General features: G+C 29.2%; 1 protein-coding gene across 1 annotated transcript in view; it reads left to right on the top strand.

Annotated features, from left to right (window-relative positions):
• Window positions 1-7,243: 7,243 nt before the first annotated feature.
• Window positions 7,244-18,939, top strand: part of LOC129960868 (fatty acyl-CoA reductase 1-like) — a 38,994-nt gene continuing 27,298 nt past the window's right edge. The window contains exon 1 of the mRNA XM_056074573.1: window positions 7,244-7,477. Within this exon, the coding sequence (XP_055930548.1) occupies window positions 7,391-7,477 (87 nt within the window). The 5' untranslated portion in view covers window positions 7,244-7,390. The remainder of the gene's footprint in view (window positions 7,478-18,939) is intronic.

Raw genomic sequence — 18,939 nt, 5'->3', positions numbered from 1 at the left:
TTTGATCTATCTATTGCAAAGGTTTTTGAAATGCTAAGAAAAAAATATTGAGTCCTTTCCTCTTGTAGTATCAAAGTTTTAAAAATTACTGATCTGTTTCAGATCGATCAGATCAAAGTTGATGCAGCTTTAATTTTGATCATTAATTAGTATCTGTGTTATCAAATTAGAATATCTGCAACATACGAGAGTAATGACACCCCGTAATAGCATAGCAATGGATCACTAACGACTACTAAGTCAAACCAATGTATAATAACAGATCCAATCAGAAGATTAACTATCGTTTTAAAGAATTAAGTCAGATTGATTCGATTAAAGTTGATACTTCACTGCTTAGATCGTTCCAAGAAAGTTTCTGATTCAAATTTTCAACTCCGATAATTAATTTCTATCTATATTATCAAACTAGAATAGTTCCAATGCTCAAGAATATTAGCACTCAGTAATGACGTTGCAGTAAATCAGCAACTGCAACCAAAGCAGACCAATTTATAACAATAAATCCATTCAGATGATACAAATAAAATCAAATAATTAAGTAGAAGTTTTCAGCTTTTTTTAAATAGGAAGACATAAGAATGATTTGTGCTCCATCATATTTGAAATCAGGAGAAAAAAAATCTTTCAGATATCAAGGACCGCAAACATGTGGACAATATTTCCAATTCAACACAAAATATCATTGCTATCTAACAAGCTAGACTGTAAAAAAGAGCTAGTTTATAAAACCTTTCCTGTCTCAAGGGGGAAAAAATGTGTATAATAATTTATGCATTTTTACTTCATTATATAATTCAGTACATTCATTTGGATCAAAATGATTTATTTCATGAAGCTTCAAAAAAAGAAATGTGTTTTGAAATTTTAAAAATAAGAGGTTTCCGTCTCTTATTCACATCCCTCGGGACACTCTGTTTGCTGCACACATTACACATTCTAAAGAACCCTGTAACATCAAATTTTTACTGTCAATATCTTCTTCATGGATGGGCTCCAAAGGATCCGCGAATATCATGGAATTGATTATTTTATAGGAACAATGATGGACAATTATAGATAAAATTTATTTGTTCGATTTCATCATTTTCCGTTACTAAGATTGCTCATGTATTCGTTTTTCTATAAAAAATTTTTAAAAACTCTTCCATTGTCAAACATACGCAATCAATTTACAAACAGATTTATGTAGAACTACATAACTCATACATATGTTCTTTAACATTTTGTGATACAGTGCTTGATTTTATTTCTGATTGCAATGTAAAAACCGTAAAAAGATTTAATAAAAAAACAGGAAGACATATTTCATTGAACATAAAAGATTATTTTTGAGTAAATTTGTTTTTAAATCTGTTTCTTGTAAGTGTCTAATTAATTTAATTATTATAAAGTACAGAGGAACCAAAGTTTTTCAAAAATTAAATTTATTTTATACGATATATAGTTTACATGTATATTTTAAGATTAATAAATGTAGTATTTTAAAAAAATTAGTTGAAATATTTATTTGAACCAAATATTATAATCTTGTGACATCGACTTTAGAAAATATCTGAATATTTTCTGGATCGACTACTCTGAGTTGGAAGAAAAAGAAAAATAATGATGGATTCTGTTCAAGCTATAAAAGTGCTGTTGCAGAAATTTCTAACGGCCCCCTGAACTCGGGGATTTAGTAAACAATCCATCGCCTAGGGGAAAATCCGAAATGGTATACCTGACCTATCTTCAATCGGCTGGAACGTAGAAAGTCTCTCTAAAGAATCTCTCAAAAACCTGCTGGAACGTAGACAGTTGCTTTCCGAAAACTGCTTTAATATCGGCTGGAACGTAGGAAGTTGCTTTCCGAAAATTGCTTTAAAAGCGGCTCCAACGTAGAAAGCCGTCAGTGCTTTACCCCTTAAATGTAATAAACGAGATGGATCACCTGCTTGTTAAAACTTCGAGGAAAAGTTCATTACAATATTCGTAGGAAAGAAAAAGCATGGATTTATGAAAATATTTTTAGTGCTGACTAATGCCGAGTACCAGTCATTTTTACTAAGATTTACGACAAGTTTATAAATTATATAAGAAACTGATACTTAAAATAGTCACTTACTTAAAAATGAAAATGATAGTTTTGACTAGAAATGAGCTGCATGACTAAATGGATGCATTAACATATTTTCTTATTTCGGTATAAAAATAAACTTCAAAAACTTAATATTTCGACTTAAATAATTATCATAATTATTTTATCAAAAATATTTAGATTTGTAATATTTTTAAATTAAAATATTATCAATAAAATATTCACCTATTATTGACAAAATTGTTTAAATATTTTCAGACAATAAAATTTCTTTTAAAAAATGAAATGGAAAGCAGCGATCTGAAACAGAAAATCATACAAATTTTTTATTCTAAAATTTTTAATAACAGGTTAAATTTTTCTGAAAAGAATGTAGTATTTTTATTATTATCGTATTATTAAATAATTATAATTTTTTATAATATATTTTAATCAGAAAACTATAGATTCCTTCATTATATATATCATGCTATTTTCATTTCAAATATGTGAGTAAAACGCTTGAAACTAAAAATTGAAAGAAACTGAAGTAAAATTCTTTGAAAGTAAATAGAAAAATGTATTACATTCGTTATGCATTTCGATTAGTGATTAGGTCTCGAAATAATTTATTAAACAAATTTTTCTATTACTTATAAAAATTTATAAAATCATATTGCGCAACTTTTTTTTAACAAATTCTATTTTCTGCAAATATATCAGTGAAAAACCAAATTCTCTGTTGAAAAACCGAAAAACCACCCAAAATCTTCGGTGTTTAAGGGTTGGTGACAGTCGAGACGAGGGAAAGTTTACCCCCTATTATTAAGAGTCAGGGGAAAGCTAAAACATACCAAGCCGGTTTACGAACGCTCTGGCAATTTCTTTTTCAGTAAATTGTGTTGAACCTTTATCTTGACTGCGGCAGTTTTAAGAACACTCTGAAGCTAGACAGGCGACGCTCGATGGGTAAAAAAAATGTCGGGGATAGTCTGATGTAAAGAAAGAAAGCAGGGGAAGAATTCCAGAGTTGTTTTCCCACTTCCTGATAACTCGTACCACCGACGATTAAGGGCTCAGACAGATGGACTGATACTATACGAGGCATAATATTTTACTGCTTCGTGGGTGACATAATAGAAACAATGTGGAAGATAAACAATCCAGGAAAAAAAGTAAAAAAAAAAAAAAAATTGAAATGAATTTCTATTTATCCTATGATGATGAAGTATAAGGGGGGGGATACTTTTCATTCGTTTTGCTAACTTTAAAAAGAAAAAACTTGATTGTTATAAATTAAATTTTCGTATTTATCAGTTAAATAAATACCATGCTCTTTAAATGAGAAATTAAAGTTGCCACATATATTCAAAATGAAATGTTAAACACATTGCTTAGATTTAAAATCCAAGTTTCATTTAGCGCTTGCGTTCTTTTTCTAAATTAAAATAACAAGACTAGAATGGTATAAACCTAAAATTCTTAATACAATAATAAAATAAATGAAAGATATCAGATGGGCTGAGAATCGGGAAGCTAAAAAGGGAGTCATTGTAGAATTTCGATTTAGTAGCTGAAGAATTTGCACTAGCAAGAGTAAAATCGAAAACATTAAATTTAAAACAATATAATTTTTTTCTTTCACAATAACAATATAATTTTTTTCTCCTTATATAATTTCTAAAAGGTGTAGATCTTTATGATCGGCACGAATTCAATGCAACATATTTATTTCCAAAGCTCATACTGAAGCGTCCTTACTTTCAAGTTCCAAAAATATCAATCAATCCCTTAAATTTCATATATGGGAACTATGGAAACGGACTTTCGAATAATATTCAAAACCAATATTTTCTTGTTCACTCATAATACCAGTTTTTCTAGTACAATCAATAGAGTCAACATCTAGATTTCATTGCTGTTTCATTGCTCTATATTCTACTATTTTATAGCTTAACAAAAATAATTTAATTATTATTGTTTTTAATTAATATAAATATTTTTACTATGCAGTATTATGTAAGTAAGCACATCCCATACTAGATGGGTTAAGCTGTGCAATCCCCTTCTCTAGTATGGATTGAGCAGTTATAGTTTTTTTTTTTTTTCAATTAGTTTGCCATTTTATTATTCCCCATGTTAAAAATAACGTTGCAAAGGCTCCCATGCAAGGTCGTATACTTGTATTTAAATTGTATGGGTCTGAATAAATTTAAAAAATTTAAAAAACCCACATTGAGGATTCGACTAGGAATTCATAGCAGATAGAAATATCAGAAGTCAAAGCCATAAATGTGAACGATCTCTGTATCAGATGGATGAAAAAAATGAAACCGGGATTTGTTCCCTTCTGACAAATATTTCCGATTCAATGACATCATCACATGAATGGTTTGACGAAAATCATTCACATGATGATGAAAATAATTGGTGAATCTAAATGGTTGGACGGGAAAAAATGCAACGATACAGAGGCCATGAATGACTTATTTTTAAAATATTTTTTACTTTACTTCGAGTATAGATTTAACGTTTTTTTATGATCGTTTTTTAACGTTTTCTTATGATCGTTTTTTAACGTTTTCTTAAGATTAGATCATTTCAGTTCATATGAATTTTGGGATGTTGGACCTGCAACTCTGCTATCACCTGTGAAAGTCAAAATTTTGAAGAGGGCAACAAATTATTGGAGGAAATTTTTGTATCTTCGAAATGAGGAATACCGTAGATAAGAAGTATCAAATTCAACATCTTGAAGATGCTTTCGAAATCCAGTAGGAATGCGCTATCAAGCTAAAGCAGTGTACGTTATAGAGAGTTACTTTGAAAGAAAAGGATACAAATAATTAAAATAAAGATACAAGATATAAGGATACAAGATACAAATAAATAATCTAATTTTTGGGCTTCTTTTATGCAGATTAAATTTATCTAATTAAAGAAATGTTATTCATGACTATAAAGCAAAACATGTTATTCAAATATCAGCCAGAAAATGTATATGAACACCAACTCAGAATAAAAACACGCAAGTTTCGCCCAAATTGTTTATAAGCAAATGAACTGCGTTAGAAAAACATTTCTTTACATATCTTTTACATAAATTAAATATACCAGTAGCGATTTTACTTTTTTTCATATATTAAAATGTAACTCAGTAGAACACAAGTGAAATAACTGTTATAATTTTACTTGATTATCTGGGTGAGTCTAAACAAGAAAACGTGTTTCATGCCCAGAAAGAGACTCATATTTCACCATTTTTTTTTTTTTAAATCTTTACTGAATTCAAAGCACGTGAATAATTAGAGTCAAGTGCATTTATTGCAAGGCTTTATTAGTGACACGAAGAAAATGCATGACATTAATAGTTCAGGAATTTTCAAGTTGTTTCCCGAAATGAGGGGAAAAGAGCCTTTCTTGATTTTCTTCTTTGTCTGAATGATAACAGTTTCGTAACTGTTTTAACACATTTACAATCGTAGAAACGCATTACTTTCTGTTTATGTACCGAATGTTTATTTAATAAGAATGTTTCAACAAATAAATATCTATTTTTCCAAACTCGTTCCTTATATCAATATGGAAATTTTTTGATTTTCCTTTGTTTGAAAGAAACTAAGCAAATATTTTACTGAATTTCTGTCCTTTTCCTGATTTTGCTATCATTCTTTCTAATATATTTTCATTTTAATGGAGAACAGCCATAGATAAAGAATGGAATGCTCATGGATGATGAGTAGGATCCTATAGCACTGCAATAGGTTGTAGAGTAATGCAGCTTCTTATAGAAAAAAAGGTCAATACTGAATTCTTGTAGTATAAGTTGAAACATCATAGGATAGTAAAACTAATTTTAATTTTACCATTTTGACTTTACATTTAAATTAAAAATGGAAAATAAAGGTCATCAACATTCATACCCTTGGAAGTTCGAATAAAAAATGCTAAAATGAGTATCTTCCCTTAAAGTGCAAAAGTTCATACGTCATACTCCCTTGCACTTTTAGTGACTATATGCAATTTTTGTTTACTTTTCATACAGTGATGACTGCATACAAAAATGAATCGCTCTAAAAAGAAATGCCTCGTGTTTCAGTTTTATATCTTTTTGTTTGTAAATAATAATTTGAATAATAAATGTATTGAGAAAGTTAGACTGCAAATATTTTTATTAACTTAAGGTTTTCATCAAGTTGGTGAATAGTTATAGAATGTTAAAAGAAGTTAATTACGAACACTTTATCTGATATTTCTAATTAAAACATGTCTTTTTACTATATTATAGAAAAAAATAGTGATTTTAAATATTTTTTCATTGATAACCCCTTTCTATTTGGTTTGGATTTTACTTAAAATATCGCTTTTAGAAACTTATTTTCAAATATTTGAGATTTCGCTTAGTTATGCTGCTTTTTATTTCAAAGTGATATTTTGAAATCTTTTTTAAATCTTGATATAAAGGATATTTAAGGTATCCCTTAAGGTATCTTCAGTTTTTTTTTTTTTTTTTTTTTTTTTTGTTCTTTCCGTTTATTCATTTCAAACATCGCTTTTTATAAACAAAGTGAAATTCAAAATTAAACAAAATTAAATCATTAAAAAGAAAGAAGATGTGAAATAAGCTTTCAATTCAGAAAAAGAAAAAAAAAGATTATATCAAGCATGTCAAAAAGTATATAAAACTATTAGAAAACGTGTCGAAATATAAAATCAAAATTCATGACGTTAAAATTAATCGAATCGGGTAAAAAAAAAAAAAAAAAAAAACGAAACATAATTCAAAATTTATTCTAAAAAAATTGGAAATTTATAAACAAAAATGCTAACAAAATATCTATAACATAAGAAATATTAGTTGCATCTTATAATACAGATGCCGAAATAGAGATAAAAAATATTAGAAATTGACGGAAAAGCAGCAGTCGTAGTATTTATAGCAAACTTTAACATTATATTTCACAATAATCCAAAACAAATATTTTTAGCATTCGCTTATTCGAAACTGAAATATTTGACAGAAAATTAGAATCTAAAATATTTACCATTACTAATGTTTGTTTTATTTAGAGTTTATCCACAAATCCCCAGACCACTTTAAAAGGGTGAGTTTATCTATGTGATAATCCTTATCGAGTTCAACCGCTAAGGTCACAGGTTATAAGGAAATCCTTGCTACTGACCAACAGTCCGTCTTGCTGCAGCCTATGACTGACGGGAGTAGAAAGTGTAGAAAAATCTACCACAAACAGACGCCCAAGGTCAGATCGTTAACACGCGCTTTATAAAACCCTCGACCGGTGGTTTTCTGCTCTTACTTGTCATTAAGCCAAGATGCCTAGCACCGAGTTCCCCAGGGTAGCTGATTTCTACGAGGGTAAAACCATATTTTTGACAGGAGCTTCGGGATACCTCGGCGTGGTAAGTACTTTCACTGTTCAAAAAATAATTTTTTTGGTCATTATGTCACATATTTATGAAAATTAGATTTACGGAATAAGTCAATTTGATTCATTTTGGATTTTATTGCTATATATACATTATAAACTCAAAAATTATTTTTTAAATATATGTTCGGTTTTTAAATGCATAATAAAATATATATTAACATGAAATCATTTTGCATTTTCGAATGTGGATACTTATTTTCTATGTCGCGAGTCAAGTCGACTCCTTAAATAGTTTTATAATTATTTGAAACATTAGAAATTTGCGTCTTGCTTAAAGTAGTTCTTATAAAAACAATAAAAATATCTGACACTAAAGTTTCATCTATTTTATTATGATGATGTAATTGATCGTTTTTGAAAGATACAAGAACATTTGTGTAATATGCAATAAAAATACCTGACAAAATATATTTCAATAAAAAGTTGTAGAGCAAATTATGTTTTGAAGTGGATTAAACTTGTATTTTTTCATAAAACTTCATTTTGATGTGTGAGTCAAGCCGATTCATCTCGATAATAATAATAATAATAATAATAAATAAAAATAAAATGCATAATTAAAAACTACAAATCAAATACTAAAATTACATTTTGTGAAGTTAATTATTGGAAGCAGTTTTGACTTCTGGGTTGATTACAGGTAGGCGCCAATTTGTCAAAAGGAATATATTTTTTATTAGAATGCTTCTTTCATTCAATTGCTTGATTTTAAAAATTAAATTAATTAGCATGCTATTGACAATTTAATATAATTTCCTTGCGTATATGATCATCCGGTTTTTAAAAAAAGCATTTTTTATCAAAAAATTTTTAAGTTCTGTTTTAGAATAAATTGAAGATTGCTGACACTTACTATTTGGACATCTGTTTTAACACTTTGAGGAAGAGATGCACTTAATTTGTATGGTAGAAATAAAGGGGGGGGGGGACTAATCTGCTAATGTAGTTCATTTGAATTCCCTAGTTCAATTAAAATAACTACCGATTAATTTTTTCATCATCAGCTGACCTAATTTGTCAAATATTTTCTGAACTATTTCATCGTCTACCGACAACGCAAACTCTAAAACAAAATGATTTTAGCAGCCGTTTTGCTTTCTTTCTCATAGATTCATCTTATGATCGACATCGTATGTGTAAATAGTTTTATATATTTCTTGTCATCTCGGATAAAAATGAATTCGAATAAAAATGAGCACTTTCTTGGCGTTTCGTATGCTGTATAATGCACTTTCATGAAGTATGATTTACAAAATAGCGAAAAAAATGTATATTGAAGTTATTTTTTTTAATTTATGGGAATCCTTATTACATCTCTAAGCGTTAAGTTTTTGTTATTAAGATATAGTAAGCTGCATAGGGGGTGGAGACATTTTAGATTTATTATATAACGAAAAAATTTATAAATAATATAACAATTTCCGGTATCTGAGAATAGACAAATAGAAACCGTACAACAAAAATGTATAAATGTAAGTAAATAAGCTGAATGTAATGGTCGCTTCTTTATTGCGATCTGTCAAAATCGAAAAGCTTCATCTCCTGAGACGATCGCCCGGAGGCACAATTGAATAATTTGATATTTGAATAAATGATACTTAACCTTCGCTACAGTTCTGTTGCAAAACTTCCTATATGAAATTAAAATTAAAGCGGAATATCCATGATGCTTGGCGCCCTGCTCCTTATCTTATCCGATATTTCAAACTATTTCTCAAATAGAATGTCCCAGTAACTTATTTATTCTTGAATTTTGATTACGTTCAAAGTCAAAAATTAGTTTCTAAAAAATTTTTAGTATCTGTAAAGATTTTCTTGACATCCTTTTACAGAATAATATATGGGGCTCCTAACAATAAGTAACTTGATAAATAATTAGTAATTACAAACAATAATAACAAACAGTAGCATGAAAGTTTTCTTATAATTAAATGCTAAAATTTTTAAAATATTTTTTCTGCATTCATTTTCTGTAACGTCTATGCTTATGAAAGTATCCTTTGGTTAGCTTAATACAGAATTGGAAAACAATTGAGTGAAATGTTTATTAAAGACTAACAAAAAAAAGTCTGAAAATCAAGACGGAGAGTCGTAAAAAAATAAATGTTAATGAAATCTTAATGCTGTATAGAACGTCTCGTTTGTTAAATCCCATTTAAACTTGCTATCTTTTGCCGAATTCAACTTGTGCATGTAAAAATAAAACTGCGCTATTCGAAATTCGCACAAAAGAAAAACAGTGAGCAAAAAAAATTTACAAATCGCCTTAGAATTATCTTGATAAAGCGTAGTATTCATTTATATTTTTGCATAATTAAAACTTTTATAGCTAACTTTTATGCTCGCCGTTAATCATCTATTAAAACCTTGATAGTTCTTACAATAAAAAGGAAAACATTTCATAAATTGTTCGTTTTTTTTAAGAATGCAATAAATGTCTTGACGATATGTGATGTCTATTTTTTGAGATTTATACTTGTTCATATTGATAATTATTTATCTGCGTATAAATGCATGCGAGAATTAATTTTAACGTAAACGATGCTTCGTTGATGACGCGAAATTTCATTCACGTTGCTTGGCAAGACCTTTCTCGAAAAGAAATCGACCTTGCGAAATTAGATAAAATATTCAAATTTCTTCACCTTCCAAAACGCCAGGAAATTCCAACCATCAATATGTGCATTTTTCTTTTTTCTACTATGCTGCTATTTTGACAAGCATTTGAGATCTCCAAATCAGATCCAACATTAACGAAGAGATAATTTTCTTTAAAAAGAAAAGAGGGGGGGGGGATGATTTTCAAAATGAACATTCAACAAACAATTCAAAGTCAGAAAAAAAAAAACATCTGCAATAAACAGACATGAAATAACAGCTCGATTCATCATATGTTTCATTTTGAGTATTAATATTATTCACTTGCTTAAAATACGTTAATGTAAAATAGAGCTTGTCTTTTTTCTATTTTATTCCTTTTACGATTTGTATTTTATTATGTTCTTTTATTAAACAAAATTTTAATGAAATTCTATGTATGCAATATTGATAAAAATGCTATTTTAAATCTTTTCGTATTACTCGTATTTTGAAATATATAAAATGCCGTATCCATTATTTTTCTAGTTTTCCCAAAATGTCAGTCCTTGTCCAAATATATAATATAGGAATTATACAATAATAAGTTCGCATGAAGACTAGGTTGCAGCCAAACCTAGCCTCTAAGTCGTTAATGTGATATCTACTTTGTAATATAGATGTATAGTCAGTCTTTTTAAATAGATTTAGATCCTTTACTATTCTCAGGCATTTCAATTTCTAAAGATCTTTAATAAGCGCTAAATTATTTGAATTGTCAGAACTTGAATCCAAAGAAAGCCTGCGAGTTGCGTTGAGCCAGATTCATCCAAAGGGAGATTAATAACTTCTGATAGTAATAAATTAAACATCGATTATCATAATTAATATCCATTACGCAAAATTTCGATTTACTAATATTTTTTTTTCGATATTTTGTTTTATATTGGTTCCTATCGTAAAACAGTAGCATATCTTATTTTTTTCAACTCTTCTTGCGAAAACTTTCCTGAATTTACTTTGCTGAAAATGATTAGAAATACGTAATTCATGTTTGCTTTTTATTATCCATATCCATTTAACGATTTTTTTTTAACTGGAATTCACAACCACAATAAATTGGACAAATACCATCGTTTTTTATTCTTCGTTGTTTTTAAGGTAGTAGTGTATATTGCGGCATTTTTTTAAGGCTTAAAACTTGACAGCAGAAAAACGGACAAATTCGTCTTATTCAAACTATCCAAAATTAATAATTTATCTAATAAATTGATTTTAAAAACCAATTTATAAAAAGTCGATGTATTAATATCAATAATACATCGGCCATTTTACTTTTGATGATCATCCTTCGAACTTGCATCTAATTTTTTATAATCTGTCCGCGATGCTTTCAAGATTAAATCGTTTTTTTACCAAGCATAAAATTTATCCGAACGATGTTAGCATATCTCTTCCCAAAGAGGCCGATTTAAAAAAAAAAATTATTAAAACTATACTGCTGCATGCTGTTAATAATGCACCAGTGCATTTATTAGTGTTTGAGAAAGCTTTGGAAAACCCATTCCCGATGATTATCTTCTAAAGTCAATATTAGAAAAGGGATTGTAGTGATTGCCTATTGTAAATCAAATATGCCTATCGTGAATCATATAAATCATATCAGATATGTGTAAACTACAAGCTCTGTCGAGGCTGTATGTGACGTAAGTGTCGCGCGGCTCTTCATCCGGGTATTGCTAAAAAGCTATTATCTCCTCTTCGGAACGCTCTCGCTCACACTGCCTCGGTGAAGCTCGTAGTAAAAATCAAATGTTTAATTTCTTTAGTTAAATTGTAAATAAAATTATTTTTCTAAAACGTTGTAGCAATTGAAGTCGCAACAAAATACACGCAACCCTAATTACGACAGGATCATCTAATTACAAGGATGTGGGATACGCCAGTCAGTGTTAACGATCGGTCAAGTAAAAATGCGTTTAAATTGTCTGAATCGTAGTGTACGAATTATGAAGTCAATCCTTTACACTTTGATGTTGCCTCTCTCTCACCATTCAAAACGGTGCATTATTTTGATGTTTTATTTTTCAATTTTGTTTGTTAAAAACGCCTACAGAATGGTAAAAAGATGTAGATTAACTTTTCAGGGAAATTCAACTTCAAGAAACATGTATTTTCAGGAACGATAAACAAGCCCTTGTATTATGTGAATAATTATGCATCGGATTACTTTTCCGAGTGTGAAGTGTTAAAAGCAAATCCCGAAGACTACAAAAACGGCGCGAACTGTTTCGAAAAAGAATTTATCTATTTGAATTATTATTATTACTATTTTTATTATATATTATATATTAGAATTTTAAATGCTCTTGCTTATTCGTCAGAATATTAGAAACATTAAGCTGAAAACGAAGATCCCAGACGTATGATTTTATTTTGTATTCCATCATGCCCATTATTGAAAAGAAATTGCAAACTTTGTCATTATGAATAATTTTATATTAATTAGAACGTTTTGCCCCTTTTTAAGACAAAAAAAAAATTCTGCACAATTTTGTCTTTTCCCTCCTCCATCAGAATCATGTGCCTCCAAGAATTAACTGCAAAATTAAGTTAATATGCTGCGAAATAAAATCAATTGTGCAGAATTTTTTTTGCCTTAAAAAGGGGCAAAACGTTCCAATTAATATAAAATTATTCATAATGACAAAGTTTGCAATTTCTTTTCAATAATGTGCATGATGGAATATAAAATATTCAATAGTTTATTCATCTTTAAAATTGGAATAAAATATCGGATAATACGCCTTTTGTGTGTTATGAGCAAATAAAAATCTAAGATAAATTTAAAAGAAAACCTTTTAAATTTCATTCCATTGCAATTCAATAATTTTAATCACTGCAGCTTACTAATGAGTTTTGATTTTGAATAAACTTCTGTTTCACGCATTTACCGCGTATCCATAGCTTTACTTATTTGTATTAAAAAGATTTGAATATTAAGTCATTTTGACTTTTGCATGCGAGTTAAAAAGTGGCCACTCATGAATAAAAATCCAACCTCAATGAGTCTACGAATTACTAAAGCAGTGTGATAGAAATGAGACAATAAATTTATTTTAACTTAAATTTGATTTAATTTCTTAACCCTCCAAAGATATGAACTGATCACGGTGATCTTTACAGCACTAGAATAAATACCTTTAATTTCTAGGAAATTATGATAGTATAGCTTCTTTTTGGCTTGGTAGAAAATAAATATCCATGATTTTCGAAATTGCGGAGCTCGTAATGAAATAATTGGGAATATAATGCAAAGACATTTTTAATCTTGCAAAATAATCCTTTCTGTTACATAATTTATCACAATTTTTTTTACCCGTGTCCTTGAAATGTATTTTCATACAAAGAACTGTCATGAATTCTCAACTGCTATGCATGCTTAAGTTCTTGACAGCTAAAGAAATTCTTGAAATATGTGAAGTAATAATGATAAATGAGTTTATCACAATGAATATATATTTGGAAGTATTGCTGGGCCGAGTTTTTATTTGATTATTTAGACTATAGCTGAATTGAAATTTCACGATATTTATAGGAAGTGAGCAACCAGCGGTTTTTATCCTGGACTATTTTGATATTTCATCCCCCCCCCCCCCCGTGGAATCTATTTTCCTTATTTCGTGCCTTCTCAATGCTTCATCCAAAGAGGTTACAAAAATAAAATCTTCCCGTTTTGTTTCTTTTGAACAAGAAACTTTCATATTTTTAAACCTAGTTTGTCACTCTTCATCACGGACTAAATTGGGAAAACTCGCACAAAAATTTCTTAAGTTTTCGGCACGAACGTTTTGTTATCTATACGCTTTAAAATGCAAAAAAATACTATGAATAGTTTTGGAATGAATGTAGAAGCTATTTAGATATACTACATCTGCTTTTCATACTGTCTAAATAGTCGATTCTTTTTCTTGGTTCCTTTTTCATTAAATCTCCCTGTATTGGTTTTTATACAATTACTCTTTGTTCTGAAGACTTTAAGCACGTTAATATCATTTGTAAGTTAAATATAAAATTCTGAAGCTCGGTAATTCAAGGCTTATCTAACACAAAAAGAAATCAGTCAAGAGGTTAACAAATATGAGTCAACAGAAAAGGAAAGTAATTCGATTCACTGAACTTTCAACTTTCTAGAAAACCAGTTATGAAAGGGAAGGTCAAGGAAGTCTGAACTTTGATGAACCCCTAATATAAAAAAAAAAAAAATAATCCTCTTTAAACTTCAGCAAATTGATGCTTACTTCGCAGACCAAGTAGAGGAATAAGTTTTTGTGTTAATTTTTTTTAAAAACATAATCTTTTACCTGTAGATAGACTCCCGAAAAAAATTTCTATGCATATTATATGGAGAAAGAGAATAAGCATATTGGATATTCTTTGTTAATAGAGCTATATTTCAAAAGGTTAAAAAATATTTCATGGTGAATTTTTACTTTCGTGATGCAAATATTCTGTAACTCATCAGGGGAATCTTTAACCCTCTCGTATACAGTGAAGTGTCTGACATACATCGAATTGCTGAATTTTTAGTTTTAAATCTGCAACTAATAAGCTACAGAATTAAGTATTTAAAAATGCAAAAATCTCTTGACCCTCCAGCTGCTTACCCCATGATTTCCGTGGGTTGGCAATCAGTCCGTTTTCTGCTGCATCTAGCGTTTTTCACAGTTTAGAATGTTTATTTTTACGACTACAGATTTTTATTTTATTATATTATCTTATAACATATAATATCAGTTCACTTTGTTTGAAAAATATTTGAACCTATTTGCAAACATCGCATATATATAGGGATTTTTAAAAAATTACGGTCAGAGAGTAAAACGCTTCAATAACTTAAATGCTCCTTATATTATAAGAATCAATGTAAAAAATGTTAAAAAATAGGATGCCGTCTAGACTCGGTTGACACATTCACTCATGATCTAAAATATATAATAAATATTGCGAAGGATCTAGTTTTAGATTATTTCTATTGAGAAAAATGCGAGATTTTTGCTCTTGCGATTTCCACTTGTTATTTCGTTATAAGTTCAGCAAAGGTTTCCTTAATTGCTGTGAGAAAGGATTTATTTTGGAAAATCTAGAAATCGCATTTTAGGCAAAAAACGCAAGAAATTGCCAAGAATTCAATTAATCTCCTAAATATGGAATATAACGGTTTTGAGTCTTGCATTAAGCATTATCCTGGTGCTTTGATTTGAATAATATTAATCAAATGTTTTCAATAAAAAAAATTATATTGGATTCTCTAGATTTCAAGAAGTCAAAATACAGTTTCTGCTCCATGATTTGAAGATCAAAACATTTTATTTCTCTAAATATTTGGAATCATTGTGAAATGATGATAGATATTCAGTTTTGGAATAGGGAGAAATTGGAATTTTCCTCGTTCAGTGCTTTTTGTTTATACCATTTTCTTTAATTCAGTTTGTGTTAAAAATTAATGTAAAGTAGTTCTCCTTGCTTCGATTTGATTAGCAAAATCTGGTATATAATTTTCGTAAAACAAAGTCCTTAAATATACTTTGAAGCTATTTTCGTATTTGGTATTAGTTTACCCTTGAACAGCACAAACGTGATTTAATATCACGTGAACAATTATTGTAAATAATGTTATAAGCAACTTCAACTCATTATAAAATAAATTTCTAAATTAACTCAGTGAAGGAATAGAAAATTTGTTTCCCGTAAGGAGTTTTGAGTTCTTTCACTTGAAGATAATTAATGTTCTCAAAATATCTCTATTGTTGAAGATAAAGCGGAAAAGATGAAGATGAAGATGACAACTGATGAATGCGTCATTTTGACAAGGCAACAAACACCTTGACATTCGTTGTCCTTCAAATATTGAGCATTATAAGGTCATTGATTAATAAAAATAACCAAAGGAAGGGGGGGGGGGAGTAGACATTTTCTGAGTACAAATTCTACATTTTCGTTACATACAAGATAAATCTAAAGCTTCAAGTATTAAAACATATAAAAAAAATGTACGTATTATACTACATAGCAATCATCTGACCTAAATTGCATAAAAGTAATCTAATAATGTTTGTTAATGCTACTTGTTAAAATTTCCTTTTTATGCTTTTTACACATTTATTCAATTTATTATAATATCCTGCCTTGAATCGAGAAAATGGGTCTCGTGACAAATGGGCGGCAATTAATGTTTGAAAATAGACTTGCATTGCGAAGGGCGTCTTCCTTTAAGAAAGGCTCTGCAGACATTAAGCAATTTAAAAGCGATATTTTTATAAAATATTTATAATTTTCTCTGTATTTATATTAATGATGATTTCTATTAGAGAAACCTTTTGAAATTTCTTAACATAAATATTGCCTTTTTCCTTTGTTAACTTCGTTTATAAAATGCTTTCCTTGATCTTTAAAGTTTTCGGTTGCATTTATTCGTGAATTTTTCAATAAAGTAAACTTTCTAGTAACTTAGAAAACAATTGTATTTTCAGCCTTTAAGTTTTTATATTCTTCCAAATTTTTTTTTCTTGGTGAAATAATTTACTCTGTTCCATATCACTAAAGAAAAGCCAAAGAAAGCGGAATAGTAATTTGAGAAAGGGGGGGGGGGGGGGTAATAAGGAAATGAAGACTATCTTGTGTAATAAATTACTGATTTTTTTTATATCTTCTTCTGAAGTCTTCATTTAAATTCAAAGTAACGTTCATTTCTGCATAGCTTTTATTCAAACTGAAATTATTTTGTTGTTGCATTTTAACTTTTTCTGTATCTCCAATTTGGTTGTCCATAGTATTGCCATATGTCCCGTGTATACTGGACTGTCAACATATTTCGCTATTCAGTTCCTTATTACTATTTGTCCCGTATTTTCCTTTTTCTATTCACAATCATTCAAAAATTCAATACGTTCGACTGGAGAATGAATGAATGCTCCTGAACGGGAAGAAATGGAACGTACTGTTACATATTTACTAACAAGAAGCATCGATATTGCCAGCACTACGATTTTATTCAACCAATTTGTATATCTAAACGATTATTTATATAAAATCATTGCCAACCAAAACTGCGTAACAAGTTATTAAATTGAGTATGAAAGAAAAATGGCTGAAGTTTTTGCAGATTCAGAATGTATTGACCGGCAGTCAAGATTAATAACGCTACACGAATGCATATTTGCTATTTCAGTCCACAATACAAATGTCTTGAAAATATTTTCCCTCGTGTCAGGTCCCATGGTCAGGTGAAAAAACTGGGTTGTCAGTGAAAGCAACTGAAACAATTTTGATTTATCATTCTAATTTTAAAATAATTTGCTCCCAATTTCATAATTATGTAAAAGAAATTGATATAATTAAGAAAATAAAATATGATTGGGATAAATAGATGAACTTTTATCTTTATTTAATGAATTCATTTTTTAAATTGCTCAAATTATTTTTATCAGAGCAAAATAAGCCATTACCAACTTGCATGTGTTGTTTAGCCGTTGAATATTAATGCTGGGCAATTATGGGAATCCTAACTACCCAAACTTGATTACTCACTGACGGGGACAGTTTGAAGTGTAGAAGCCAGCTTCAGTGTAGGCATCTGACTTGGGTTCAAAATTTTGGGTACGCCTTCAAACGAAATTTCATCAAATGATTCAATCAATCCACTACTTGGAAGCAAAAGCGAATGAAATGAGATATATTTACCTGGTAATTAAAGCGCATTGGTTAGGCTCACATGTTTGAATATAATGAAATAGAATCTTTTCATAGCAGTTTTCCCTGAAGAGTGATGCCAGCCATGTACATGTATACATTTGAAAGGTGAAATCAGTCGGACTCCAAGAGTAATTCATTTTGAAGTGTTTGTCATATTTACACCAGAAGTATTTCAATTATTAATATGGAGAACTTCACAAATTACATTTCAACATACAAATGTGAGTACCTGTAACATCTTCGGTTAAAAATTAAGTAAAATTTATTTTAAAACAAAGTGAATTTGCTGAAAACATCAAATAAAATCTGTGTCATTGGATCAAAAGAAAGTTTACAATTACTAAATATAGTAAGCTTTTTCTTCAAATGTTTTAAATTAAAAAAAAAGAGACTATGTATTTATTCATAAAAATAATCTTCATAAATATTGAGTAAAACAAAATGCAATATGGTAGGTAAGCAGAGCACTAACATGTAAATTATCTAAATAAGTCATCGCAATATTGTAGATGCTATAATTGAGCGAATCCTGAAACTGTAGAAGAAAGCGTAAGATTTTTCCTTATAAATTGATAAATTCGGCTCAGTTAAAAATTAATTTTAAAAAAATTCAGTTTAGGAATAAAAGATGGCGTATCTATGTATGTATCTGTAAAAAGTTTATATATTAAAAAAATAGTGATGAGGAGCAACCGAAAAAAAATTGTCAGGATTTGGTTATTATCCTGTCAGTCGTTGAACTATTATCTTGTTTGGCTACAGGATAGCCCTTCTGGTTTAAAAGGCCTTCATATTTTCTTTTTCGACATTTTCTGAGAGAGAATTCAACTTTTATTTAACAATCGCATCATTTTGATAATGTATATATATTCCAAGTTATATATACATTATCAACTTATATAAAGTTATATAATGAAGTTACATAATCCTAATTTAAATGATATTTAATATCTAAAAATATAAGGAGTTAAACTGACTTCACTAGCATAATGCTGAATGGAAGTGTCAAGTCGGATTGACTACGTCATACATTCTCCATTGCATTACAAACGTAAGAGTCCGATTGCCGAATAGCGTTTTCGCAACCTCCAGCTGAACTGG

The sequence above is a fragment of the Argiope bruennichi genome, chromosome X2 (assembly GCF_947563725.1).
Source record: "Argiope bruennichi chromosome X2, qqArgBrue1.1, whole genome shotgun sequence".
Taxonomy (NCBI): domain Eukaryota; kingdom Metazoa; phylum Arthropoda; class Arachnida; order Araneae; family Araneidae; genus Argiope; species Argiope bruennichi.
Note: the sequence above shows the minus strand (reverse complement) of the source record. Positions and strands in the feature narration are given on the sequence as shown.